This window comes from Perognathus longimembris, chromosome 10 (assembly GCF_023159225.1).
Source record: "Perognathus longimembris pacificus isolate PPM17 chromosome 10, ASM2315922v1, whole genome shotgun sequence".
Lineage (NCBI taxonomy): Eukaryota > Metazoa > Chordata > Mammalia > Rodentia > Heteromyidae > Perognathus > Perognathus longimembris.
In genome coordinates this window covers 8,706,306-8,733,884 of record NC_063170.1, presented here as the reverse complement: position 1 = coordinate 8,733,884, position 27,579 = coordinate 8,706,306, and the positions used below count along the sequence as shown (strand labels likewise).

Here is a 27,579-nt window from a genome sequence, read left to right as displayed (position 1 = left end):
GCCTCCCATACATGAAGCCCTGGGTTTGATTCCTCAGCACTACATATATCCAGAAATGGCGCTGTGACTCAAGTGGTAGAGTGCTAGCCTTGAACAAAAAGAAGCCATGGACAGTGCTCAGGCCCTGAGTTCAAGCCCCAGGACTGGCCAAAAACAACAACAACAAAAAAAAAAGGTTAAGAAATTAAGATTTCCTTTCTTTCTCATTTTCCCCATGCTGGGATTATAAGCATGTGCCATCCTGCCTGGTAAAAATATTCTTAATACATTATATTAATAATACACAGATTTGGGTCTGTGTCTCTCCTCTTACAAAGATACCAGGAGCTAGTGTGTGTGTGTGTGTGTGTGTGTGTGTGTGTGTGTGTTTGCCAGTCCTGGGGCTTGAACTCAGGGCCTGGGTACTGACCCTGAGCTCTTTTCCTTAAAGCTAGCACTCTACCACTTGAGCCACAGCTCTACTTCCAGCTTTTTGGTGGTTAATTTGAGGTGAGAGTCTCACAGACTTTCCTGCCTGGGCTGGCTTTGTGCCGTGATCCTCAGATCTCAGCCTCCTGAGTAGCTAGGGTTGCGAGCGTGAGCCTTCGCTCCCGCTTACACACACGCGCAGATGTACACCAAGAAGGGAAGCTGGGTCATAAAGAGTCCAATAAAAGTGACTCACTGTATTCATGTAGCTCTCTGACTCCACCTGCATCACAGTTATGTGTACATCTGTAATTTCTCATTTTCCAAAATCTTTCAGACATAAATACACAGAGACAGTTATCTTCCGCGAATGAGATTTGAACAGTTATGTCATATTGTTAGTTTTACATTTATCTCCTGTAGGATCAACTTTCCATCCTCTGTCCAATTTCCATCCTCCGTGACAATTAAGACCTGAATCCCTGGATTATCAGATCAGCAAAGACAGGCAACATGGAATAGCTCCCTCCTTACTTTACTTCTCAAATTCCTTCCTCCTATGGAATGTCTTTTATTTCCTGTAGCTCAGCTCTGCATGGAAAAATAGATATTTATTGTGCTGTGGCCCAACTTTCTAGATGTTTCATAGAGTTTTCTTCTCAGACTATCTAATCTAACCTCACACTGCTTTTCTTTGCACTGGCTCCTTGCCTTCCTTTCTCATATTCTCTTATTTCTGCAGTGGAAGGAGAGCTCCAAGGTCATTTCTAGGACACCACCACTTCATGGGCAGAAGAGAGACAGGTGCTGGAAACGTAGAGACAGGAAAATGGCTTGAGTTGCTAGTCAGAGCTGAGGACGGCCACATAGATGGAACTGCCTTGTGTCAGGGATGTTTAGGCCCATACAACCTGGATGGATTGTTGGGTGCCAGTGGCTCATGCCTGTAATCCTAGCTACTTAGGAGGCTGTGGTGTGAGGCTCATGGTTCGAAGCTAGCTTGGGCAGGAAAGTCTGTAAGACTCTTATCTCGATTTAGCCACCGAAAAGGCCCAGGATACTCTCTCTCCTTCCCTCCCTCCCTCCTTCCCTCTGTCTCTGTCTCTCTCTGTCTCTCTCTATCTCTGTCTCTATGTCTCTGTCTCTGTCTCTCTGTCTCTGTCTGTCTCTCTCATACACACACACACAAACTGGATTTTGTTTTGTTTTGGCTTTTGTTTTGCCAATTCTGGCTTTAACTCAGGGCCTGAGCACTGTCCCTGGCTTCTTTTTGCTCAAGGGTAGCACTCTACCACTTGAGCCACAGCACCACTTCTGGCTTTTTCTATATACGTGCTGCTGAGGAATCGAACCCAGGGCTTCATGCATGTGCTAGGCCATATTCCCAGCCCACATACTGGATTGTTAATGCTGGCTGTGGTCCACCAGATAGAGCTGAAACTTCTTCAGTCATCTGGGATAAATAGACTACAGGGGACCAATGGTATTCACAAGAATAATATTAACAGCTAATCATGGTGCTGTACATCTTCAATCTCAGCACTTGGGAGGCCGAGGCCGGACAATTGTGAATCTTTATGTCAGACTGGGCAACAGAGCAAGACCTTATCTTGAATAGCAACAACAATAATAACAATAGCAAATGTGAGTGACTTCAAGTCACTAATCTCAACTCTTTGGTCCCACAGATCAATAGCAGAGTTAGGATTTCTCACTCCTATTTCAAAAATGAAGAAGCCAAGACTCAGAATGCTCAGTAACTTGCAAGCAGGGATGCAACTATCCAACCTAAGTATATCTAACCACAGGGCTCTTTCTGTTAACTCTGCGTTAGAGTGACAACCTTCATGCCACGCTGGGCGAAGAACTTATCAGTGGAGAGCAACAGTCTAAAGGCCAAAGGGAAAGATCACACTCAACCCATCCATGTGGTGTGGCCACACAAAGCCTTATGGTAGGCTGCGGAAGTAGCTCAGTAATGGAGCACTCCTCTGGCATGTGGGAGAGCCCCAATCTAGAGGGGGAAAAAAAAGCCTGGTTGTGAGTGGAAGGAGGTCGGCCTGAGGAAGTCCATGAGGATGTGGAGCTGGAGAAGTGGCCTGCCAGTTCAAAGTCAAAAGCAGATGCTGTGTGTCTGACCTTGTGCTAGTCAAGGTGAGGCAGGGCCCGCTGGCTGGAGCCCAGAGCTATTTCACCTCAAGTCTGCTCAGCTTTTCTGCAAATCTAAAATCGTGCTCTGGAAATTCTATTGGCTAGGATCTTAGTTCAGTCTCCAGTATCACAAAGAAAAACAAGTTATTTGGGTTTGATGTTTGTGTTTGTTGAAGTGTTCGGGATTGCACCCAGGGCCTTGTGCATTGAGACCAGTGCTCTGCCACTGAGCTACATGCCCGACTTGGCTTTTTTTTTGTTTGTTTCTCTTTAAGCAGAGCTTTAAAAAAACTATCTGGTTGGGCTGGGGATATAGCCTAGTGGCAAGAGTGCCTGCCTCGGATACACGAGGCCCTAGGTTCGATTCCCCAGCACCACATATACAGAAAAAACGGCCAGAAGCGGCGCTGTGGCTCAAGTGGCGGAGTGCTAGCCTTGAGCGGGAAGAAGCCAGGGACAGTGCTCAGGCCCTGAGTCCAAGGCCCAGGACTGGCCAAAAAAAAAAAAAAAAAAACTATCTGGCAAGGGGCTGGGAATATGGCCTAGTGGCAAGAGTGCTTGCCTTGTGTACATGAAGCCCTGGGTTCAATTCCCCAGCACCACATATATAGAAAATGGCTAGAAGTAGTGCTCTGGCTCAAATGGCAGAGTGCTAGCCTTGAGCAAAAAGAAGCCAGGGACAGTGCTCAGGCCCTGAGTCCAAGGCCCACACAACTATCTGGCCAGGCATTGGTGGCTCATGTCTGTAATCCTAGCTACTCAGGAGGCTGAGATCTGAGGATGGTGGTTTGAAGCCAGCCAGGACAAGAAAGTCTGTAAGACTCTTTTCTCCAATTAACCACCAAGAAAGCTGGAAGTAGAGTTGTGGCTCAAATGGTTGAGCCTTAAGCAAAAAATGTTCAGGGGGGCTGGGGATATGGCCTAGTGGCAAGAGAGCTTGCCTCGTATACATGAGGCCCTGGGTTCGATTCCCCAGCACCACATATACAGAAAACGGCCAGAAGTGGCGCTGTGGCTCAAGTGGCAGAGTGCTAGCCTTGAGCAAAAGGAAGCCAGGGACAGTGCTCAGGCCCTGAGTCCAAGGCCCAGGACTGGCCAAAAAAAAAAATAAAAATGTTCAGGGATAAGCACCCAGGCCCCGAGTTCAAACTGCAGGACTGGCACAAAAACCATTCTAAATATTGCTTTTTTTTTCCCAGTAAATATTATGTTTTGCAGGTAAACAGAGCCTCTTTAACACCTGGCCCAGCCTTGGCTTCTTCCGCGTTCAGGTTCTAGCCATGCCTGGCATTGTTGGGTTAAAGATTCCACAACCATCACTGCCCTGTGAGAGTCAACCCTTACATGACCTACACCACATCCACAGGCAGCCCACAGAGGGAAACGGCAACCAGCCAGACCCGTGGCCTTCTCTCCAAAGAAGACACCTCCAGCCAAGCAGCCTGTCTTCCTTTCCTTCTTTCCTGGGAAGATACAGGAAAGCACCCTGCCCCAGGCCAGGTTTATTGGCCTCTGGCTCCCCAGGGTCATGAGACCTTGAGACAGCACGCCCCCCCCCCCTCCAATCAGGAGCGGTGGGGGAGAGACTCTAGAATCTTCCCTGCAATGCAAGGTGGGAAGGAGCCTGCAGATGAAAGTTACCGAAGGTTTCCCCCCAACACGCTGCCCCGTAGGACCCTGGGGGACACCCAAAGGGGGCTTCCCCATCCATAAGGAAGACCCGCCAAGGCCTCTCCTGGAGTGGTGGGGCAGGCAATGGAGGAGCGGAAGAGACAGCCTGTGGGCTCGTGTGCAGCTGGCGGCCAGGGGCCCCAGAAACCAACCGCAGGGCCTGCAGGGGCAGAGTGGGAAGAGGAAAAAGGCCAGGCTCAGTTTCCTCATCTGCAATACAGGCATAATCACAGCACGTCCATTCTGCTGGCACAGAGGCAAGTGATGATCCTCCTGTCCCCCCCCCCCCGCCGTACATAAACGCCACCCAGGCCGAGGGGGGCAAGTTGTTCAAGAGGGTCCCATCTAATGGAAAAAGGCTGGCGCTGAGCGACAAGAGCGTGGCACCCAGGCAAGGCTGGCGTTGCCTTCGCAGCCTGGAGGACCAAGCAGGCGGGGCCTGGCTCCCAGAGGTGCCAGCCAGAAGCAGGGGAGGGGCGGCGCTGAGTCACTAGCAGCGAGAGGTGGCTGCCACACCTGGGGCCCAGAAAGGGCTGCCAGGGGCAGGGGCGGGGCCGCAGCTTGGGGTGGGGGCAGAGAGGGGACGCGTCCATCCAGCGTGGAAGACTGAGAGCTCCCATCCCACCTGCTAGCTGCTAGGGGGGTCTTGAGCATCGCCTTCACCCTGAGGCCTGGGTTGATCTGGGTGCCGCCTCACACACACACCCATGACACATAACCTCGCTCGCCTTGATCCTGTCAGACAGGTGCAGAGTCCTGGAGACACCCCCACCCCTGGCTCCTCTCCCCCACCCGCACCCCAGGGTCCTTCCTCAAGCTCATGGCTGGAGTCTCCGGTGCCAGCAGCCGGTCCACCGTCTCCTCCCCTGCCCCCCCCCCCCACGGGTGGGGAGGGTACCCCTCCGCCAGGCAGCCTGCTTTGCTAGCAGAAAGCTCCCAGCACACAGACTCCAGGCTGAGCTGCGATCTCCGCCCTGCACACCGCTGCTTAGGGAAAGCAAGTTTCCTTGCCAGGGACTTTCTGCTGCCTGGAATTCTCCCATCCCACAAACTGCGAGGAGCCTTCCGAACAAGGGCTCCAGTCATCCCGCCACCAAGCCTCTGCGGAACCCCAGCTTCTCCCATCGAGTTGGGGTAACTCCTACAGGGAGGCCTGGGGTGGGGGGGCTGCAAAATGACTTAGAAAGCCTGGGGCAGGGAATAACAGTTCCCACACACTCCATCTCACTAAATCCCTGGGAGGATTTCTTTTTTTTACTGTGATTTTTTTAAGGTGACATAAAATGTATCATCTTAATCACTTTCCAGTGAACAGTTTTTAGCGGCAGTGTACAGTCCAATTGTTGTGCAACCATCACCAGCCACCTATCTCTCTCCAGAACTTTCTCACCTTGCAAAACTGAAACTCTGTAGCCATGTTCCCTGGCTCCCCAGCAGGACAGCCACCCTTCCACTTTCTGTTTCATCACTCTAGGTACCTCACTAAAGTGGAATCACAGATGCATCTGTCTCTTAGTATCTGGCTTATTTCACTTAACATAATTCTTCAGGATTCATCCACATGTGATAGGATTCCCGTCCTTTTTCAGGGCTGAGTTATATACCATTGTATGGATATAGCCTTTCTGGTATATCTGTTCCTCTAAGCATGCTTAGCGATGCTTCATGTCGAAACTTCCTGTGTAATTTATACTTTGAGAGGTGATAAACGAGGGCTATCTGGAGAGTTGTCTTGTAAAATATTGGGGGGCGAGGACCTCTGAGTGTGGGAATCTGCCATTTCTGTTGACATTTCCTATAATAAACATATATATATATATATTTTTTGTTGTTGTTGTTGTTGTTGTTGTTGGTTGTGGAGCTTGAACTCAGGGCCTGAGTGCTATCTCTGAGTTTCTTTTGCTCAAGGTTAGCACTTTACCACTTGAGCCACAGCACCACTTTCAGTTTTTTTGTTGTTGTTTTTTTGGCCAGTCCTGGGCCTTGGACTCAGGGCCTGAGCACTGTCCCTGGCTTCTTCCCGCTCAAGACTAGCACTCTACCACCTGAGCCACAGCGCCCCTTCTGGCCGTTTTCCATATATGTGGTGCTGGGGAATCGAACCGAGAGTTTCATGTGTTGGAGGCAAGCACTCTTGCCACTAGGCCATATTCCCAGCCCCCACTTTCGGTTTTTGAGTGGTTAATTAGAGATAAAGAGTCTTACCAAGAGTTTTCCGCCCTTCTTTTGCTCAAGGCTAGTGTTCTACCACTTGAGCCACAGTGCCACTTCTGGTTTTTTCTGTGTATGCAGTGCTGAGGAATGGAACCCAGGGCTTCATGAATGCTAGGAAAGCACTCTACCACTAAGCCACATTCCCAGCCTCCGCCTCTAATTTTTTTAAGCTACTAAAAATTTTGAAAAGATATAGACTAAAAAAACTCTAGAAATCGTAGAAGAAAACAGGAGAAAAGATGTCAAAATTGGGTTTGGCACTTATTTCTTAGATATGACACCCCCCCCCAAAAAAAATGCAAGCCACAAAAGCAAATATAGCCTAGTGGAGACTTCACAATTTTAGATTGTGCATTCAGGACAGAATCAATAGAGTGAAGAGATTACTTAAGAGATAGGAGAAAATAATTGAAAATCAGGTATCTGATAAGGGATTAATACATCAATAACAAAAATAACCCAATTAAAATATGGCAAGGGAGTTGAATAGCCACATCGTCAGAGATGATAGACAAATGGATAACAAGCATATGAAAAGATTACGAGTCATTAAATGAACATAAGTTAACGAGAAAGCCCCTCCACCCATTAGAGCAACTATTAGCAACAATTACCACAAAATAACAAGCTTTGATGAGGATGTGGAAACTTTGGAACCTTTCTGTTGTTTGGCAGATCTTCAAAACAATTAAAAATAGAACTACCGGGGCTGGGGATATGGCCTAGTGGCAAGAGTGCTTGCCTCGTATACATGAGGCCCTGGGTTCAATTCCCCAGCACCACATATACAGAAAACGGCCAGAAGTGGCACTGTGGCTCAAGTGGCAGAGTGCTAGCCTTGAGCAAAAAGAAGCCAGGGACAGTGCTCAGGCCCTGAGTCCAAGCCCCAGGACTGGCCAAAAAAAAAAAAAAAAAAAAAAAAATAGAACTACCACACATTACAGCAGTTCCACTTTGGGGTAGACTCTGAAAAAAATTGAAAGTAGAAACTTGAAGGGATAGCTAAGTCATCCATGTGTATAGATTCACAATAGGCAAGGCACAGAAAAAACCCAAGTCTGTGGACAGATAAATAGATAATCAAAATATATGTACATAGATACAATATATTCTAATTTAAAAACAAGGAACTCCTATTACATGGTACAACCTTAGGACATTCTGCTAAGTTAATAGGCCAATCCCCAAAGACTGTATGTTTCTATTAGACAAGGAAAGTACAGTAGCCAAAATCAGAGGAAAAAAGTAGAAAATGGGATGAGGGGGTAGGGACTACCCAGTGGATATCGAGCTTTCATATATATATTTAACACTACTAAACTCCACATCTAAAAATGCTTGAAGCTGGGCACTGGAGGCTCATGCCTGTAATCCTAGCTATTCAGGAGGCTGAGATCTGAGGATTACAGTTCAAAACCAGCTCAGGCAGGAAAGTCTGTGAGACTCTTATGTCCAATTAACCACCAGAAAACCAGAAGTGGTGCTGTGGTTCAAGTGGTAGAGCCCTAGCCTTGAGCACAAAGAGGCTCGGGGACAATGCCCAGGCCCTGAATTCAAGCTCCACAACTGACAACAACAACAACAAAAAGTCTCATGGACTTTTATCTGGGCTGGCTTCAAACCACAATCCTCAGATTTCAGCCTCCTGAGTAGCTAGGGATTACAGGTGTGAGCTACATGGGCCTGATCAACTCTTTTTTTTTTGGGGGGGGTGGTACTGGGGCTTGAACTCAGGACCTTACACATGCTAGGCACACATTCTACCACCTGAGCCACATCCCTAGCTATAACTTCTCAGATTCATCATCCAAATCTTCCTAACTGTAGCTACCTCCAGCCCATCCACCTCCTCTGACCTGGACAGGGTCCAAGGAGCCTTCTGACTGGTCCCCCAGTAGGAGCCCGCAGCCCCTGGAAAGCTTAGGTCCTCGGTCCCAGGAGATACCGCCACATAATCATGGGATATTGCTCTCACACGCAAACACGCATGACAGCCGGAGCCTAGAAGCCTCCTGGGATTGTCCCAGGCTTGGTTAACCCAGTTCTCAGACTCCACGGAGGGCCTCTCAGGCTCAGAGGGCCAGTCCTCATGTCTCCTGCTACCAAGGCCCGATCAGAGCAGCTACAGGACAGTGCTGTCACTGAGGCAGAGGCGAAGAGTGAAGGTAGCTACAACATCTGTGGACTCCAGGTCCCTCAAAGAAAAGGAAAGAACCATAAGAAACCTCTTGCCCTGAGCCCTCACCTGAGATGGTAGAATTATGGATTCTAGTGGCAGGACTGGGACCAGAACCCAAGACCCCATGTTCTAAGCCAGGCTTCTTAGCACCAGGCCTATCCTGATGACCTGACTCTATAGTTCTTCTGCATGCCACCCAAGTCCCTGAGATATGTACCACACTCCCTTATCCCTCCCCCGCCCCCACACCAAAGCTACCAGCTTGGATCTCAACACCTGTTTAAACCCCACATCACTGAGGTCAAACCCAAATTAGCATTTGACTTTCAAGCTCCTTCACAGTCTGATTCCCACACTGCCTTTCCTGAACCCCAGCCCTGCAGCCCTACAGAGCTTATTCTTCCTCCAGCTCCACTTTTTAACTAGTTATTATTTTTGCACCAGTACTGGTGCACACATCAGTGCAACACTGTGCATCAGGGCCTGGACTTACTCAGGCAAGGCTAGCACTGTACGTCTTGAGCTCAGCTCCACTTCTGGCTTTTTATTGGTTAAAGGAGACAGGGTCCCACAGACTTTCCTGCCCGGGCTGGCTTCAATCTGCGATCCTCGGGTCTCAGCCTCTTGCATCGCCAGGATTGCAGGCACTCTGCTAATTACTTTTATTTGGTGATCTCTGCCTAATGGGCTATTTCCTGAGAACCCAGGCAGACATGGTCATTACCGAGTTTGTCCAAATGAGGTGTGTTGCCTACTTCCAAGGCATATTCTCCCTGGCTCTCCAAACCATGGCCAGATAGCCTGACATGCATTTGTTAATGGAGAAAACAAATACCTGACTTAAAAAGAAAATCTTACTGCTCATGCTGTTCCTTTCCCAAAGGCTGTGACCCATGCAGAGGCGCCATCTTTGAACAGTGAGCCATGTTATCTCATGTCACTACCACACAGGAAAGAGAGGTTCAGGGAGGGCCAGTAACTGCCCACAGCCAGGATCAGAATGAACACTCTCTTCCTCAGCACCTGAGACAACCACCTACAAGAGGCAGCTGGACGCAGACTGCCTGGCAACTCTCATTCTGTCCCTTAAACTTGTGTTGGGAAGAAAGTGGCTGAGAGACTGGAAAGGTGGCATCCGATCTGAGGACAGTGACAGGCCGAAAGCCTGGCATCCCTCAAGGAACCCCTGATCCTGAAGCCTCGCCCTCTGGCCTCAGAACAGACTGGCATCGAGTCAAAAAGCTCTCTGACAGGTGGCTAAGCCTTTCATCCCAAGTAGAGTGGGGTTGGGGCAGAAAAATGCCCTTGACTTTCTCATTCTGCCCATCCTACAAATGGCCCAGGGAAATTACGTGGAAGAAATGCCAGCCATTGTGCTAAGTGCTTGTTCCTTACACACTGACTCTGACTCCCAACATCCCTGGGAAGTGATCACTTCTATTTTACACACAAATTACTTGAGGCCCAATGAAGTTACCAGGTGAGAGTTCAAGGTCAGCCAGTAACTATATATACTATACTTACTGAAAACCCTAACCACTAGGCTAAGTTGCCTTTAACCCCCTTCCCTGGAAAATCCCAAGAGAATGAAAGTCCCCCACACACCCCATCATGCCACCTTGGTCCCAGAAATTACTAAATTCTTATGAGTCAGTTGACTCCATATGTAATATGAGAGGAGCTTCAAATATCTTCTTGCCTTTTGCCCCAAACATTCATTCTGGATGGAGAATAAGTTCCAGGAAGTGGGAGGAAAACGGCAAAACTAAAAAGACCAAAGGAAATTATTTTCACAGACCTCTCCATCAAAATTGAATTATTAATTGCAAAAACACCAGGGAGCAATTAAACTTTACAATCAAGGGAAAAAAGCATAAACTGGCACCAGTGGTTCACACCTGTAATCCTAGCTATTCAGGAGTCTGAGATCTGAGGATCATGGTTCTAAGCCAGCCTGGGCAGGAAAGTCTGTGAGACTTTTTTTTTTTTTTGCCAGTCCTGGAGCTTGAACTCAGGGCCTGAGCACTGTCCCTGGCTTCTTTTTGCTCCAGGCTAGTGCTCTACCACTTGAGCCATAGCGCCGCTTCTGGCTTTTTCTGCTTATGTGGTGCTGAGGAATCGAACCCAGGGCTTCATACTTGCTAGGCAAGCACCCTACCAGTAAGCCACACTACCATCCCACTGTGAGACTCTTAAATCCACTAAAAACTACCCAAAAGCCCGAAGTGGAGCTGTAGCTCAAGTGGTAGAGCCCTAGCCTTGAGCACAAAAGCTCAGGGACAGCGCCCAGGCCCAAGGTCAAGCCCCAGGACTGGCAAAAAAAAAATTGCACACTGTTGCTGTGTATTGAAAATAAATGCAAAGTATAAAAGAAGACCACTTATCTTTACAAGTTGCCTGTAAGAAAAACTATTTGAGAGGGACAAATTAGCTTTGTAGTATCCACAGTCACTACTTCCCCGAGTGTGTAAGACACATAAGCTTTGTGTATATACATATATGCATATATATAAATATATAAATATATTTTTACTTTTAGCTTCTTACCCAGGATTATTGTGCCTGTTTGTCTGCAGTGCTGTTTAATTTTGAGTGATGAAATAAGAGTTTCCTAGATAGAAACCAGATTGCTCACCCATGCATTTAGTAATAACTTAAATAATCATTTTAAAAAAACCCATTCAACTTTTAGAGTGTTTATATTGCTTGCACTATAGGATTCATAAGAGGAATTTAATTAAAATGTATTGGTTTATCGAGCATTTGGGAAAATAAGAGCTTTATCTTAAACTCATGAGGTCTAAAGAAACTGAACTGTCACTTCTCAATTTGTGCCTGAAAACTGCAGCACATAGGAAGTATGCAACACCAGCCCTATTGCTGTACCTTTTGGTCTGTTTCACAGCCTGAAATACTGCTTATTTAATTATCTTGTGATTTTATTCTCCATGTTCCTTCCTCTGATTTTTATGATAATAAATATTAGGAAAAGAAAACCCCCCAAAATAAGAATAAAAATAAAAGAAGACCACTTAGCCAGACACCGATGGCTCACGCCTGTCATCCTCGCTACTCAGGAAGCTGAGATCTTAGGATCAAAGTTCAAAGCCAGCCCAGGCAGAAAAGTCCGTGGGACTCTTACCTCCAATTAACAACCAGAAAACTGAAGTGGCACAGTGGCTGAAGTGGAGCGCTAGACTTGAGCAAAAGAGCTCAGGGACGGCGCCCATGCCCTTGAGCTCAGCCCCATGACCGGCCAAAAACTAAACTAAAATTAAAAGAATGCTTCATTTTTTTTTCAGGAACTGTTTAGATGAGATTTACCTATGCCATTTCCCTTTAAAAGATAATTTACAAATCAGTTGGGTTGTTTTTTTGAACTTCAGGGTACAGCCCAGGCTGGCCTGCCGTTTTTGATTCCTCTGGCTTCCGTGTCCCTTTTGCTGAAATCAATTCTTGTTCTGGTATGGGGGCTTGAACTAAGAGCTTGGGGGCTGTCCCTTAGCTTTTTCACTGCAAGTTGGAGTTCTGCCTCGTGAGTCACAGCTCCAGTTCCAGCTTTTTTTGATGGTTCATTGGCGATACGAGCCTCAGGGATTTTCCTACCCAGGCTGACTTCAAATTGGTATCCTCAGAACTCAGCTCCCTGAGTAGGGTGGATTTCAGGTGTGTGCCCCCAGCACCCAGCGTCAATGGAGTTTTGATAAAGCAATTCATGCAGTGCCCATTCATGCACACGGCACATGCGTTAAGTCTGAAGACACAGGCAATATTCAGCAGAGCAGCACAAGTAACCCAGGACAACCATTTCAGAAAATGGGTTCACTGGAGAGAACAAAGATGCGACTTGTTTTAGGTTATATGGGTCCACTTTTTCCTACAAGGCTGTGAAAGAAAAGGTTAAAAAAAATAATAAAATGAGAACATACAATTATACCACTTCAGAGCCTCTTGGCTAGGACTGTCTGCATCAAGTCTAGCTCCCGTTTCTCTTGCTGTAGTGGAGAAAGCCCGGCTAACTTGGTGAGGAGAAGCCATTCGTCAAAGGCAGAGGGAAGGAAAGCTGGACCTGTGAGAGAACACTGTTGCTTACCTGGTCTCCTAACACGTGCTGGTGGCCTTCAGGCTTGCTCTGGGCTCCGAGGCAGGTGCCTAGGGGCTGTGGCCAGTGACTGCCAGGTGCGAGAGGCTATGGCTGCCCTCAGTGCATGCAAGCCAGGCTTCTGCCTGCTGAGCAGGGAGGGCAGGGAGCAAGCCACTGCAGCTCTGACTTGCGGGGAAAGGGAGCCAGCGAGGGCGGGGCGGGGCCACGTGGCCTGGCCTGCCTGGGAGGAAATCCTCCACCCAGAGAGGACAATCAGCCCAGGGACAGTTCTGACTGACGTTAAAATTTGGCGAGTATCACAAGAAACCAAGCTCTGAGTTCCAGCCCCTCTCCAGAATACACAGCCCAAGATGCAAACTTAGAACAAAACGGGACCGGGCTATTGCTGGGATCACGACTGGAGCACGCATCCATGGGGGACGCTTAGATGGAGAACAGATCTACTGCATAGATACTGCTGAGGGCTGAGAGGTGACCCAGAAATAACCCAGTCTCCCTGAGCTCACAGAGGCCACACATCTTACCCAAATCCACAGCTGGTGACTGAGGTCTCATTCTAGAGCCGGCGGGAACGCCACTTGGAGGCAGGAGCCAAAGTCTTCCTCCAAAGACACAACTCCCGCCCCCCAAGTTTTACCTGGCCACCATAACAGCTCTATGGACCCCACAGGTGGAACCCCATCACCTCTAAAACACTTCCACAGCACGTTCCCAGATTTCACTACAATATATTTAGAGGGAGTAAGAGTGGCCAATTCTGGCCCCCTATGGCCTTCACAAGGGAGCCAGGGGAGGGGGTGTCTGTGTTGGGAGTGTTCCCCTGGAAAGGAGCACAGAACCCTTCTTCAGGGACCTCCTCGTTGACATCTGAGACTCCGCAGACCATCTAGGACTCTGGGCGTGCAGGCTTAGACACGAGAGCATGCTCTATCGGAAATGTCAATGAGTGTAGTTGTTCAAGAAGGGCTTTCTTCATTGATAGTAAACTAGATTTCCTGGCCTTGCGGCAGGACAATATGCCCACGCTGGAATGCAGCCGGCTCCCCCCCCCCGCCCCCATCCCCATCCCCAGGAATGGTCACTCTAGCCACACCCTCGCACAGACAGGGCCAGGAGCTCTGCCAAGGCTGATTCAGCCAGCAGCCTGTGGGGCGGGGGAGGGCAGAGGCGGGGGTGATGGGGGGACGGGAGGGAAACACGGCCACAGGACTTCACTGGGGCCTCACAAAGCTGGCACAAACCCCACTGTGCCCTCCCTGGGTCCCCGGTCTCAAAGCCCCCCTATATATCAGGATGGAGGCAGCTCCAGGGCCATACCCCTCAAAACACTGAGCACTCGGTTACCACCGCATACCTAGGGCAACTGACTCCATGTCCAGTGCTCTTTCCATGCGCTTCTTCCCTGCTTGGAATTTGGCAGATGGGTGGATTCACGTTTCTGATGTCTGTAACAGCACTAGACCTTAACAGCTCACAGTAAATACTAATACTTTTCTTGACTATCACGTTACCAGTGTACCACACAGAATGACTCAAAAGGAGCTTGGAAAACAACTCTCCCCAAATGACTTAATCAAAAGTCATTGTTGTCACCCCTTGCTTCCCCCCTCTTTCCTCCCATACCTTGTACTGGGGTATAAACTGGGCCTTGTGGTACTCTTCCTCCTATGTGAGCCATTCCCCATCCTTTTTTTGCTCTGGTTATTTTTCATGTAGTCTGGAGTTTTCAAGCAGGACCAGCCTTGAACCCTGGTCCTTCTACCTATGCCTTCCACATAGCTAGGATCAGACACACACCACACATGGTTGAACCAGGATCCTACCAATCACTGCCTCAAATGTTGTTGGGATAGTTATGGGCCACCACATCTGGCCTTCATCCCAAGATTTTGTTGGCAGAAAAGGGGCGTGGTATGCTGTGGATTGCAATAGTGAGGACCTCGCTAGGGAAGGCTGGGAACTGAGGCAGGCTGGCCTCTAGGGTTCCAAATCTAGGTACTGAACAGTCTTTCAACCTTCAGCTATATCCGAGAGGGGCTCTGCCAGCCTCTTCTAAAACTGTTCATTTCCAAACTTGGTTTCTTTGTAATTTGTTTGTTCATTCTTGAACAAGCAACTACATTCCCTCCCGCTCCATCACAGCCATTGATTTCCAGGTGTGATCGTTTACATCACATAGAAAACTATTGGTTTTTTTTTTTTTTAAGGGGGTGGGTAGCACTGGGGTTTGAACTGGGGCTTTGTGCTTGCTAAAGAAATGCTCCGCTGCTTGAGCCACACCTCCAGCCCTGGATTGAGAAACATTTAAAAGCAAGATTTAAAAAAAAATTTTTTTTTGCCAGTCCTGGGCCTGGGTCTCAGGGTCTGAGCACTGTCTCTGGCTTTTTGGCTCATCTAGCACTCTGCCACTTGAGCCACAGCGCTACTTCTGGCCGTTTTCTATATATGTGGTGCTGGGGACTCGAACACAGGGCTACATGTACACGAGGTGAGCACTCTTGTCACTAGGCCATATCCCCAGCCCCTAAAAGCAAGATTTTTTAATAAAACCAGGATTCTATCCTGGTACACACAGCCCATTCTGATGACCAGCTGGGATAAGCTGGTCCCTAAATAAGCCAGTATAGGTTTCTTATCACTTTCTGATCTAAAAGTCTTGGCTATTTACCCCTCCTATTCTCTTTCAGACTCGAGACCTCTGAGTCTTTTTCTGAAAGTCTAAAGCTGTGTGTGATCTTAAGGTGTCAGACACGGGCCTTGGGCTCTTCTGAAGCTCTCACCATCATAGACTCTAGCACTCACCATTTTCAACAGGGATGAAGATGGCTAGTGTATCAACACCCTTGCCCAACTTCTGGGTATAGAATAGACCTGGTAAAAAGGTAGAGTTGTTGCCTAGTTAAACTCTCTCCTTGTGGCTGGCAAGCCTTCTGATGCTGACACTGTGTGGTAATTAGTACCTGCTGACTTCATTCACTTCAACGTTATGAGCCTTTCATGTGTCACGTCCCCAAATAGAAACCAAGCGTGGCCAAGCAGGCACCAGCCCTTCCGTGTCCCCAGCCGAGCCAGACAGAAACTGACAGAAATCGATTCCCATCGGTAGATGCCTCCGCATTTCTAGCTCCCCTCTATGTTTAAGAAAGACCCCTGCCTTTCCGCCAGGCAGCCTGGACACTGGCACTCTTGTTAGACAGGGGACACAGAGTGCCGTCCTGGGTCCCCGCAGCTGTTCTGCCAACAATACATGTACACAAACACAGAAAAGCAACATTCCAGTCCCAGCCCAATCAAACCCCCTCCCCACGAGTAATGTTATTCTTGGCAAGAGATCTTCCGAAGGAAACAACATCTGCAGAACCTCTGTCTGTGAGGTCAGGGGAAAGCTGAAGCAGCTGAAAAGTTTTTGGTCTTCTTAGATCCAAGTCACAGGGGCTTCACAGAACAGGATGCAAGCAGACCTAATAACCACAGGCAGACGGCTCAGGGTCCTGGCACCATCCCTCCTTGCAGCTTCCCAGCCGACTTTGCGAGGCCAGGGACTGTTCTTTATCTGTTTATTCAGTTAAACCCAACGAGCCAATCCAGTTTCTAAACAACTACACAGAAATAATTTGTAATTCAGATTATCCAATCACTAAATATTGCCAACACCTTTGGCAGGTCTTGAGGCAGCAACTCTGAAAAAGATATCCCTCCTCCAAGCATCCTCAAGCCCGCTTCCTTGCAACTATACTCAAAAACCCAACTTGCCAGAGCCCTTCATCTGCTGGCAGAAAAGCAGCTAACTGATGATAAACTGCAGTAATAGCTCTGCAGGAACAATTCCTGGTACTATTCAAAGACCAAGTTTTCCTTCCTTATATAACTTCTGATCCTGTTAGGAAGAGCACACCTGTTAGAGGTGGAAGGAAGGCAGGCAGGAACAAAGAGCCACCACTCAACTAGGCTGTCAGTACCACACATTTCTATAGAATGGAGTTAGGGCCTAAGGAAAAAACAAGCCCTAAAATGAGACTTCCCAAATGCAACTCAGAAGTACAGGCTCCTTTGCAAACCCATGAGCTCAGTGAGGGAAAATGGTACCCAGAGACTCGATTCCTAGCAAAACCTACTGGGTCTCCTGAGAGATCTAGGATCAGTATACTTCGTTTCAATAGAAGGGTGTAACTAACCCTCTCCTCTATGCTGGAGGGGAGACTGCTGGCTGCAGTCAAATGTTGTATCCTAGCACCTCCATTCCTGATTCTAGTCACACTAGTGCTAGCTGCAGAGAACTCTCCATTTAGGTGGTTGAGTGGATGCAGAGGAATGCTTTACTTTGTGAAGTACTGACAGCAGCAATGAGCCAACTTAGTTTTTCATTTTGCTTCTCCTAAGTTCAAATGTGCTGAAGGAATGCCTAGAAGGTTAGGGCTTCCCACACAGCCAGGCAGGAGGAGAAATTTCCAAGCGTGGGCTGGAATTCCGGGCCACTACTGGCCAGGCCAATAGGCTCAGTGTTCCTTCCTTATATCCCCAAGGCCGTCTGGAACCTGCCCCAAATGTGTGCTTATAAACACCCCCCATGCTACACTCTTGGTTACATCTCCCAACAGGGCACACATACATGGACTGCACCTCAGGGAAGGCTAGCATCGGGGTTTCTCTGTATTTAGACACCTCCCAGCAGTCACAGGGCCAAGGGGCTATTATGGAGCTGTGAAAGAAAAAAGAACATTCCAAGATTTTGGAGTAGATTCGAGCTGGGATGAGGCAGGCGGGGGAGCCTTCCTCAATCCAATGGAAAGAGGGGTGGACACCCACATGGTTAGTAAGTCTGCATCTCATCTGCACAACAATAACAACAACAACAAAAATGGTCAAAGAAACCTCCATGGAGACAGAAGAAGAGGGCCACGGCCATCGCATGCATGTCCAAGCAGGTAACGAATGAAGGCGCAAACTCAGTTCTTCCAGTTCAGGCCTCAATTCTCCCATTTAATCCTGATCCCCAGAAAAGGCACACAGGCTTGACCACTTAAAAACGATTTGTAATTTTGGGTAGGTTAAGAGTGGCAGAATTCAGGAGTCACAATGCATCGGACCTGGCCCCTCTATCGCTTGCCTCCCCACCTCCCACAAAGGAACATTGTACAAAACTTTATTTACAGGAAAAACCAGTTAAAATTTAAGGGTGTATACAAAAGTAGACAAGGGCCACAGATACAAATGCAGCAACATGCATATTGTACACTAGAGCCCGTGGCAATGTGTTATGTAGTAGGCTAAAAAAAAAAAAAAAAAAAAAAAACGAGCACACCTCAGTGCCAGTTTTGGGGGAACGAGTCACTCCAAGGGAAGAGTTGGGGAGAAAGAGCTATTGGCTTTAATATTGCAGTCTTAATTATCCAGTCACATTTCTCCTGTTATATGGCAGAAATCAGGTGGTGATAATGGTGAAAAAAATAAACCAGAGCCTCTGGTGAGGCCCATAGGTAAAGGAAGGCTCAGAAAGCGTAACGGGTCCGGATATCCTCCAGCTTCTTGGACACTTCTGGAGGGGTTCGGTCCAGTTCTTCAGAGACATTCTTTTGCTTATTTGGCTCCATGGAGTTGAACTGCTCACAGAGGTCTCCATCAATCACATTCTGAAACAGAGAAGCCAGAGGAAGACTAAATTAGACAGGCAAAGAAATGGGCACCACTAAAGCAGCAGTTGGTGGAAAGGGTGGCTGGCCTACTGGTCCTTCACAAACCTGACTCCACTTGTAGGGCCACAAGTATATTCCGTGAACACAAGCAGGTGGTGGAGTTCAGACTTGCAAAACAGAGTTAACTTGGTCACAGACTTCTCTTTGGGGAGAGGACTATCACTAGCCACATAAATCACATGTCCCCAACACAGCCTCAATTAATCTTCATGTTCATTCGCTCAGGACTATTCAGACTTTTTCTTTTTTTGATGAGGTTTGTACTTGCTAGGCAAGTGCACTTACCAGAGAAAGACAGTGACTAACACCCCAACCTGGGGTGTATTTATTGGGAATATTGGGGTTTGAACTCAGGACTCATGCTTGTTAAGCAGACATTCTACCCCTTAAGCCATACCTCCAGCCCTAGACTTTTGAGGGCTTTTGTTTTGTTTTGTTTTTGCCAGTCCTGGGCCTGAACACTGTCCCTGGCTTCCTTTTGCTCAAGGCTAGCACTCTGCCACTTGAGCCACAGCGCCACTTCTGGCTGTTTTCTATACATGTGGTGCTGGAGAATTGAACACTGAGCTTCATGTATATGAGGCGAGCACTCTTGCCACTAGGCCATATTCCCAGCTCTGGCTGTTTTCTGTATATGCGGTGCTGGGGAATTGAACCTGGGGCTTCATATATTCGAGGCAAGCACTCTTGCCACTAGGCCATATCCCCAGCCCCCACTTTTGAGTTTTTTAGATGGAGTCTTACTACGTAGCCTCCTAAGTCCCAGGATTACAGGCAGGGGCTACTATGCCCAGTGAGAATGGTTCTGACTTCTAAGAAACAGGGACCCCCAGAGAAGAAGCCTATTGAGTAGGAGGCAGATGATTCTCCTTTCAATCCAGATTCCCCAGCCTACCTTAACAGGGAAGTAATAGGAGCGAAAACTGAGGTGATCCCGCCCACAAAGAGGAGGATGCTCAGACCGAAGGTGCATTTCTACATGTTGAAAGAAGTCATGGTCCTGTGGAAGAAACAATGCGCCTCTGAGTAAAAAGTGATTCCAACTAGTGAATGGGTTCAAGGTAGCCCCTGATCCTTTTATCTTTGGGGGGAGGGTGTCTTTTTATGAAGGGTGGACTGTCCTTGAACTCTCATTACTCTTGTCAGCCTCCTGAATACTGGGATCATAGTATATGCCACTGTTTGTAGCTCCAAACAACTGATTTTACCAAGCAAACAGATGGTAAAGAATCACTTGTCTGATAGTCAAATCTTTTTTTCTACAACAGGATGGCTGCAAAAAGACCTTACCATATTATATATATAGTTCAAGAGAATGTTATTTGCAAAGAGTAGCCTAGGAGGTCAGATTCCTGATCACAGATTGCTTTTGGAATGTTACAATCCTCTTAACCAGTTCTAAAACTGATATCCCAGAGGACAGCATCTTGTTATTCCTGGTCTGTGGAATTCTGTTCCTGGGCTTTGGGCCAGAACTGGTACAGCATCAAATGAATGACCTTCCTGGGGGGATCAGGATTCCTCTCTCCCCCCAAGGGGAAAGAGATATGGAGAAAGGAAAGGGGGGGGGGGGCGCAGAGAGAATGAGAATGTAAATGTACACCAGTCCTAGGGCTTGAACTCAGGGCCTGGGCACTGTCCCTGAGGTTTTCTGCTCAAGGCACTTCTGGCTTTTTGGTGGTTGGTGATGATTAGTTTGGTGGTTAGTCTCAGAGATTTTCCTGTCTGGGCTGGCTTTGAATCACAATGCTCCGATCTCCGCCTCCTGAGTAGCTAGGATTACAAGTGTGAGCCACTGGCACCCAGCTTCCCCCAAAACTTTTAACTGTTCAGTTTCAAAATACCTACAACATTCCTAATTGCAAGTAAGGAAAAATGCTCTCTAAGGCATATTCATCACTAAGAACCCTAAGAAGGCCAAGCAAGGCCAGAGCAATGTGGGTACTCTCACCTCATGGGACGTGAATGGGACCAGGATGCCAATTCCACCTGATAAGGTGGTATAAACGAGCGATTCTGAGCCTCCTGGGATCAAAGTGGTCTTCTGTAGTGACAGCACAGTCTCCCCAACATGGTAGTTCATGATCACCTCTGCCTGCAAGGTGAAAACAGTCTTTAGAAAAATGCCTAGGCCCCGAGTTCAAGTCCCTGAACAAGCACAAAAAAAGGTACTGAGCATGCCATCCCTTTGGGCCCATGCTACAATCTTACCTTCTGTGAGGCACCATTGAGCAAGCCCCGGTCCCACAGGGCTTTGTTTCCTGTGGGATCTTCATCGACTTCATCATTGGTGTTAGGTGGAAGCCTCACCTAAAAGAAAGGGACATAAATCACAGCAATGGATCCTGGATCATCAATCAGTGCTTGCCCCAGATCCTGCAAGCAAGTCTAGGGGTAATATGTAGACCAAGGCTTGCGAGGCACTTGCATCTGCTCTGGGAACAGACGTCTCAGGAGCAACAAACCCAAGAGAACCAAGCCACAAGCTCAACATTGCCCAGAGCAAAAACACCACACATCACAGACAAGAATATATTCATCATTACTAACGACTGGGAAAACGGCAAAGGGAGAGGAAGGTATAGGGTAACCAGAAGATTGGGAGGAAAGCTTGAAAAACCAAGAATTAAATTTTATATTCATCTTAACTTTACATATTAAAGACCACTATCGGGACTCTGGGCTGAACCACCACCACCAACAGAGCCAACTTTCCCACATATCACTGCAACCCCAAGACGACAGCATCAACTCACCACACAAATGTTGCCAAACTTGTCTGCCCCAGCCACAGTGTCATAGTCGAGGAGACTAGCTGTAGTGACCCAGCGGGGGTAGGTGTCATCAGCAAAGATAATGAGCTGGTTTTCATTACGTTTGTAACGAACCCAGATGAAACTTTCTTGGACATCAGACACAATTACCCTGTGTCCAATAGTCTGGATCCCAGATATGTAATTAGCAATATGCTAGGGAAAAAAAAGAAATAGTGTTATCTGGGAATTTAGAACCCAAAGCGAGTTCATTTTTCCTTGAAACATCAGATCTGTAGAATAACACGTGAAAGAACAGCAATATGCAATACCTGTGTGAGAAGAGAAACTAGGTATTTTTTTTTGTTCATTCTGAAAGTCTCTTGGTCCAGAGGGGCATGGAACCCATTGAGTAACTAAGGGTGGCTTTGAACTTCTAATCCTCAATTGTCCTTTAATGCTGAGCTTATATGTTTTACCACCCATGGTAGGAACAGGGCTTTTTTTTTTTTTTTTTTTTTGGTGGTACTAAGGTTTGAACTCATAGGCTTGGAGCTTGCTAGCATGGATCCATGTTTCCAGACCTGTTTTTCACTGGTTACTTTTATTTGTTTATTTATTATCAAAGTGAAGTACAGAGGGTTTACAGTTTCGTACGTAGGCAATGAGACTGAGCACTGTCCCTGGCTTCTTTTTGCTCAAGGCTAGCACTCTACCACTTGAGCCACAGCGCCACTTCTGGCTTTTTGTTTATGTGGTGCTGAGGAATTGAACCCAGGGCTTCATGCATGCTAGGCAAGCACTCTACCGCGAATCCACATTCCCAGCTCCACTGGTTACTTTTAAGATGGGGTCTTGCTTTGTGTTGGAAGATTAAACTGCAATTTGCTATTCTAGGCTTCCTGTAGTTGCTGGATAACTGGCTCATGCTACCACGCTCAGCTTCTGATTGTCGAGATGAAGTCTCATAGACTTTTCTGCCTGGGCTGGGCTGGCCTGAAACCTCAATACCTCCAATCTCTGCCTGCCACACAGCTTAGTGATGGCACACACCAATGTACCCGGCACTGACAAGGGGTCTCTAGCTGATCTCGTACTGTGACCCTTCTGTCAACCTCCCACGTGCTAGCATTTCAGGCGTGAGTCACTAGTGTGACAGTTTTTAATAGTTGAACTATATGCTTAACTCTTGGCAGTTAAATCTAGTAGACTAGCAAAATAGTTCTAGAAACCAAGAAATGACATCATGGATTCCTGTTTTTCTCAAGACTCAAATTCTGAGGCTCCAAGTGGAGAGAATACAACAAGGGGTTAACAAAGAACATGCTCCGTTGCCTTAAGTTCACTTCTTCCTCCTTAGGTAGGTAGGTCCTAGCACCCACACTAGCACATTTACCTTATTCTCACACTTTCGGAGTAGTTTCTTCTTCCCCAGGTCATAGACTCGCAGAAGCTTTCCCACACCAATCAGCACTCTTCCCTGGAATGGGGCGATGGCAGCAGGCACTTCCTCCACTGGCGTCTGAGAGGAAAGGTAGGTCATGCAGCTACCAGAACTTGCATGCTAGTCCCACCCCTCAACCCGGAACTGCCTTTCTACAGGCTCTTGTCAAGAAGGCAGAGCAAGTGACCCTCTTCTGCTACTCCAAATAAACCACACATTCAACAGTCCAATTGAGTTTAACATAAAGATGTATCTGTGAAGCAATCATTTCTCAGAATTCATTCCTCCTATGGTAAAGCTGAAGCACTCATATGTACTATTAATGTAAAGGGGAGAGCATGAATTATTATTCTAATACAATAACAAAATCTACTAGTTGGCATTAAGTACCTTCATTATTATACAACCATCACTACTATCAGAGCCTATTCATTTTTTTCTGCTGGTCCTGGGACTTGAACTCAGGAACTGAGTGCTGTCCTTGAGCCTCTTTGTGCTCAAGGCTAGTGCTCTACCACGTGAGCCACAGTTCTACTTCTGGCCTTTTCTGAGTAATTTACTGGACACAAGAGTTTCATGGACTTTCTTCCCAGACTGGCTTCACACTACTATCCTCAGATCTCAGCCTCTTGAGTAGATAAGATTACAGGCATGAGCCACAGGTGCCCAGTTAAGAATACTCAATTTTCAAAGCTACTAAATTCTGGCCCTGAATTACTGCCAGTTTAAGTAAGACAGTAAACAAGGGGCTCATTCAGGGTGTGCTCCTGTGGGCCTCAAGTACTACAGCACCGCAAGCATGAAGGTCCCAGCGTGTTCCATGTGCTAACCCAAGATGGCTTGAAATCAATGAGCTATTCAGAACCCCAAACCCCTGACCCATAAATTCAATCCAGGAGTCACTAACTGGTTCCTACCTTATGCAAAAACTCTAGTTTTTCCCCATTGTTCACAAGCTTGTATGTATACACAAAGCCCCCTGCCACAGATCGAGGATTCAGAATCAGGTCCTTGGCCACGCCCACCAGCACATACCAGTCTTCACCAGTGTTGGAGAACCTGCACACAGCCACACTACAAACAGAAAAAGCAAGAGCCAAGTATTAGCCAAAACTCAAAGAACTCCTTTCCATGTACCAAGCCTTGGGCTGTCCTGGGCTTCTTACCTAAAAGCGGCCTCATTTTGCTCCAGCTGAACAAGGTCCAGTGTGTTCCCCTGAATAGGATTCATCACTCGGATCACAGAGGCCCACTGCCCATTGCCAGCCTTGGGAGCTCCAAAAATGGACTCAGGAAGGTTTTCATTGAGAAATGCTGCTGCCATCTCTGCAGCCAGCTCCCTCTCATCTTCCCCTGCTGCTTCCACCATTTCCTATAGCCAAAGAGCAAGAACAACCAGTGTTCAAAGATAAGAAGTGGGTAAGTAATGAAGTCCAGCCAGGTGCTGATGGCTAAAGTATATAATCCTAGCTACTCAGGAGACAGACCTGAGGATCATGGTTTAAAGCTAGGCCAGGCAGTAAAGTCCATAAAACTCTTCTCTCCAATTAACCACCCAAAAACTAGAAGTGGAGTTGTGGCTCAAAGTGGTAGAGTACTAACTCTGAGCACAAAGAGGCTCAAGGGACAATACTCAGCCCTGAGTTCAAGCCCCACCATCGATCCCCCCACCCACCAAAGTTACAAATTAGCCAGGTAATGGTGGTTCATACCGCTATTGTTAGCTACTTGGGAGGCTAAGAAGGATTGTGGTTCAAGGCCAGCCCGAACTGAAAAGTCCTTGAGACCCTTTCTCAATCCACAGTTAGGCATGGTGGTACATGGCTGTCATTTAAAAACTATGTAGGAGGCTGAGCTGGGAAGATCAAAATTCCAGGACAACTCAACCCAAGCAGGAAAGTCTACAAGCCTGTCTCAATGAACGAAGCTGGATGCAGCGGCACCCTTTGCCATACCAGCTATATGAAGAGGCCTAAAATAGACAGAATATAGTCCAGGCTTCAGGTCTTCTTGGATCAGGGTAAAAAGGGGCTGGAGGCATGAATATCTGTCTAACAAGCATAAGACCCTGAATTCAAACCCCATTACTGTCCAAGGGGAGAAAAATGAATACAACCAACCATTATGTAGGTCTAAACTTTTCTATAGAAGTTTATGTGCACACACTTTCACCGAATCCCTTGAGATCAGACTTACCTCTGCCATCTGCTGCTTTCTCTGAGCTTTTGTGGCCTCAGTATAGGCATTGTGGTCTGTCTCAATGATTATGAGGTTGTTACTTTCAGGATGGATGACAAATTTCCTGGGTGTGTACTGCAACGGGAAGGCCACTTGATTGAAGACAGCACCTAGCTTCTCCAATGCCAAAATCCTGTGATAAAAACACATGTGTTAACAGGTCACTCACTCGGATCCTAGAAATTGGTGAAATGGACCACAAGCAGTGACAGAAATCACAGTCCCTACAGATTGGTGTTACAAGTATAAATCAATACAACACAAAAGCCATCTAAGCTGTACAGGAGACAGGAGATCCAAAAAGGCCTTCCCCTTCAACATGTACCACCAGAGAAATTCTGGTATATTTACCAGTGAAACATGTATTATGATCATCAAAGCAATTTTATAATTCCAATGATACATTATGTGACAATAAAGTTTCCTCTTATTACTAACAAATCCTAAAATAAAGAGAATTCAAAATTTGCTGTGAAGCCTTACAATATGCTGAATGTGTTACATGAAATAAAGTGGATGCCCTCGTAAATAAAATTCATCTCAACTACAGTGCAAGAGTTGGCAAGTAGGAGACCTACAAAGTTCTCCCCAACAGAACAGAGATGCACAATTAAGCCAAACTAATCAGAATCCAAAAACTCTTAGAAGGGAGGGAATGGGATGGGACCAACCCTATCTCAAAAATAACTAGAGAAAAAAAGGGGGGGGGGGGCCTCAAGTAGTAGAGCCAACTGCCTAGCAAGCAGGATGCCAAGTTCAAAATTCAATACTGGGGGAAAAAAGAAAAATTCTGGCACACAAGATTGATGATGTTGGGCTGGAGATATGGCCTAGTCGCAAGAGTGCTTGGCTCCTATACATGAAGCCCTGGGTTCAATTCCCCAGCACCACATATACAGAAAAAGGCCAGAAGGGGCGCTGTGGCTCAAGTGGCAGAGTGCTAGCCTTGAGCAAAAAAGAAGCCAGGGACAGTGCTCAGGCCCTGAGTTCACGGCTTAGGACTGGCCAAAAAAAAAAAAAAAAAAAAAAAAGATTGATGATGGTCCCATTCTTGTAGATTTCCAAGTTTGAGTAATAATTAACATGTCCCTTTATTTGGAGACACTAATTCAAGTAATTTACTAACATCTGAGTAATAAAACTAGTTAAAAATAAAAAACCTGTCACTTAGACAAAATAGGTATATAATATAACAAAGAGCACTTGTCCCCACACACTTCCATTGCCCTGTCATTCCTTGAAAAGTACAATGCTATCCACATTTGTTAAAATAGGGGCACATGTTTCCAGTGACACTCAACACTGATGTCCGGTAATTCTCAGATGTACAAAGGCTACCATCAAGAAGTTAAAAAAAAGGGCTGGGGATATGGCCTAGTGGCAAGAGCACTTGCCTTGTATACTTGAAGCCTTGGGTTCGATTCCCCAGCACCACATATACAGAAAATGGCCATAAGTGGCGCTGTGGCTCAAGTGGCAGAGTGCTAGCCATGGACATTGCTCAGGCCCTGAGTCCAAGGCCCAGGACTGGCAAAGAAAAAAACCAGAGGTGGTACTGTGGCTCAACTAGTAGAACACTAACCTGGAACACAGAGGTTCTCAGTGACAAGAGCCCAGGCCATGAGTTCAAGCCCCATGCCATTTTGCGGGGGGATTGAAAAAAAAAAAAATCACTCAGGGGAAATCACTCAAATAATTTGTTAGGAAGCTTTGAATCTGGAATATATAAAGAACATTTAGAATTTACTATACTGAATGTTCCTCAAAATGTCTGTGTCACCAGACTGGTTCTCAGGATGGTAATAGTGGAAGGTAGTGGAATCTTCAAGAGGTAGGGCCTAGTGAGAGGTCATTATGTCACTGGGGGTATGCCCTCAAAGGGCACTATGGGATTTGACTTCATTCCTTTGTTCCCTGACTCATTATATAAACCAACAGTTTTGCTCTGCTACACAATCCTACCACAAAAAACAGCCAGGCATGGACGTGTTTACTGGTGGTCCCAGCTGTGTAGGAGGCCAAAGGTAAAGAAGATTAAAGGCTGGCCTCAAGCAGAAACATGAGACCCTATGTGAAAAAAATAAGCAGAGTGACAAATGACAGAGCCCTGTCTAACTCTGAGTTGAAAATCCACTACAGTATCCCCCTTCAAAAGTTAAATATGATCTATCAGTTCCATTCTTAAGAACAAGTACATTTCAAGGAAAATGAAAACTTATATCCACACAAAAATTCACACACAAATGTTCAAGCAATCAAAAAATAGAAACAGTTGGTTCAAATAGTAAGTGCACCAATTTTGGCACTTAAACATAAAACAAACAAAGATACTGGGAAAATAAAAACTCTGAACTCTCAAGACTGGTCTGTACCACTAAGTATTAAAAACTTGGCCTTAGAAATTTCTTGATGGTAGCCTTTGTACATCTGAGAATTACCTGACATCAGTGTTGAGTGTCACTGGAAACATGTGCCCCTATTTTAACAAATGTGGATAACATTGTACTTTTCAAGGAATGATAGGGCAATGGAAGTGTATGGGGACAAGTGCCATATTCCCAGCAAAATCTGTCCCGCCCCACCTTCTTTTGCCAGTCCTGGGGCTTGGACTCATCAAAGGTTTTTTTTTTTTTTTTTTGGCCAGTCCTGGGCCTTGGACTCAGGGCCTGAGCACTGTCCCTGGCTTCTTCCCGCTCAAGGCTAGCACTCCGCCTCTTGAGCCA

At 46.9% G+C, this 27,579-nt stretch overlaps 2 protein-coding genes across 3 annotated transcripts in view; both read right to left on the bottom strand.

Moving 5' to 3' along the window:
• Il34 (interleukin 34) overlaps nucleotides 1–12,768 on the bottom strand; it is a 34,919-nt gene extending 22,151 nt beyond the window's left edge. For both annotated transcript variants that reach the window (XM_048355147.1, XM_048355148.1), the window contains exon 1: nucleotides 12,717–12,768. The gene's annotated coding sequence lies outside the window, so the exon portion shown is untranslated. The remainder of the gene's footprint in view (nucleotides 1–12,716) is intronic.
• Nucleotides 12,769–17,740: 4,972 nt separating this feature from the next.
• Nucleotides 17,741–27,579, bottom strand: part of Sf3b3 (splicing factor 3b subunit 3) — a 43,316-nt gene continuing 33,477 nt past the window's right edge. The window contains exons 18-26 of the mRNA XM_048355143.1: nucleotides 24,815–24,989; nucleotides 23,785–23,990; nucleotides 23,536–23,692; nucleotides 22,571–22,696; nucleotides 21,178–21,390; nucleotides 20,633–20,731; nucleotides 20,373–20,516; nucleotides 19,317–19,421; nucleotides 17,741–18,358 (exon numbers count right to left, since the gene is read on the bottom strand). Of these exons, the coding sequence (XP_048211100.1) occupies nucleotides 18,218–18,358; nucleotides 19,317–19,421; nucleotides 20,373–20,516; nucleotides 20,633–20,731; nucleotides 21,178–21,390; nucleotides 22,571–22,696; nucleotides 23,536–23,692; nucleotides 23,785–23,990; nucleotides 24,815–24,989 (1,366 nt within the window). The 3' untranslated portion in view covers nucleotides 17,741–18,217. The remainder of the gene's footprint in view (nucleotides 18,359–19,316; nucleotides 19,422–20,372; nucleotides 20,517–20,632; nucleotides 20,732–21,177; nucleotides 21,391–22,570; nucleotides 22,697–23,535; nucleotides 23,693–23,784; nucleotides 23,991–24,814; nucleotides 24,990–27,579) is intronic.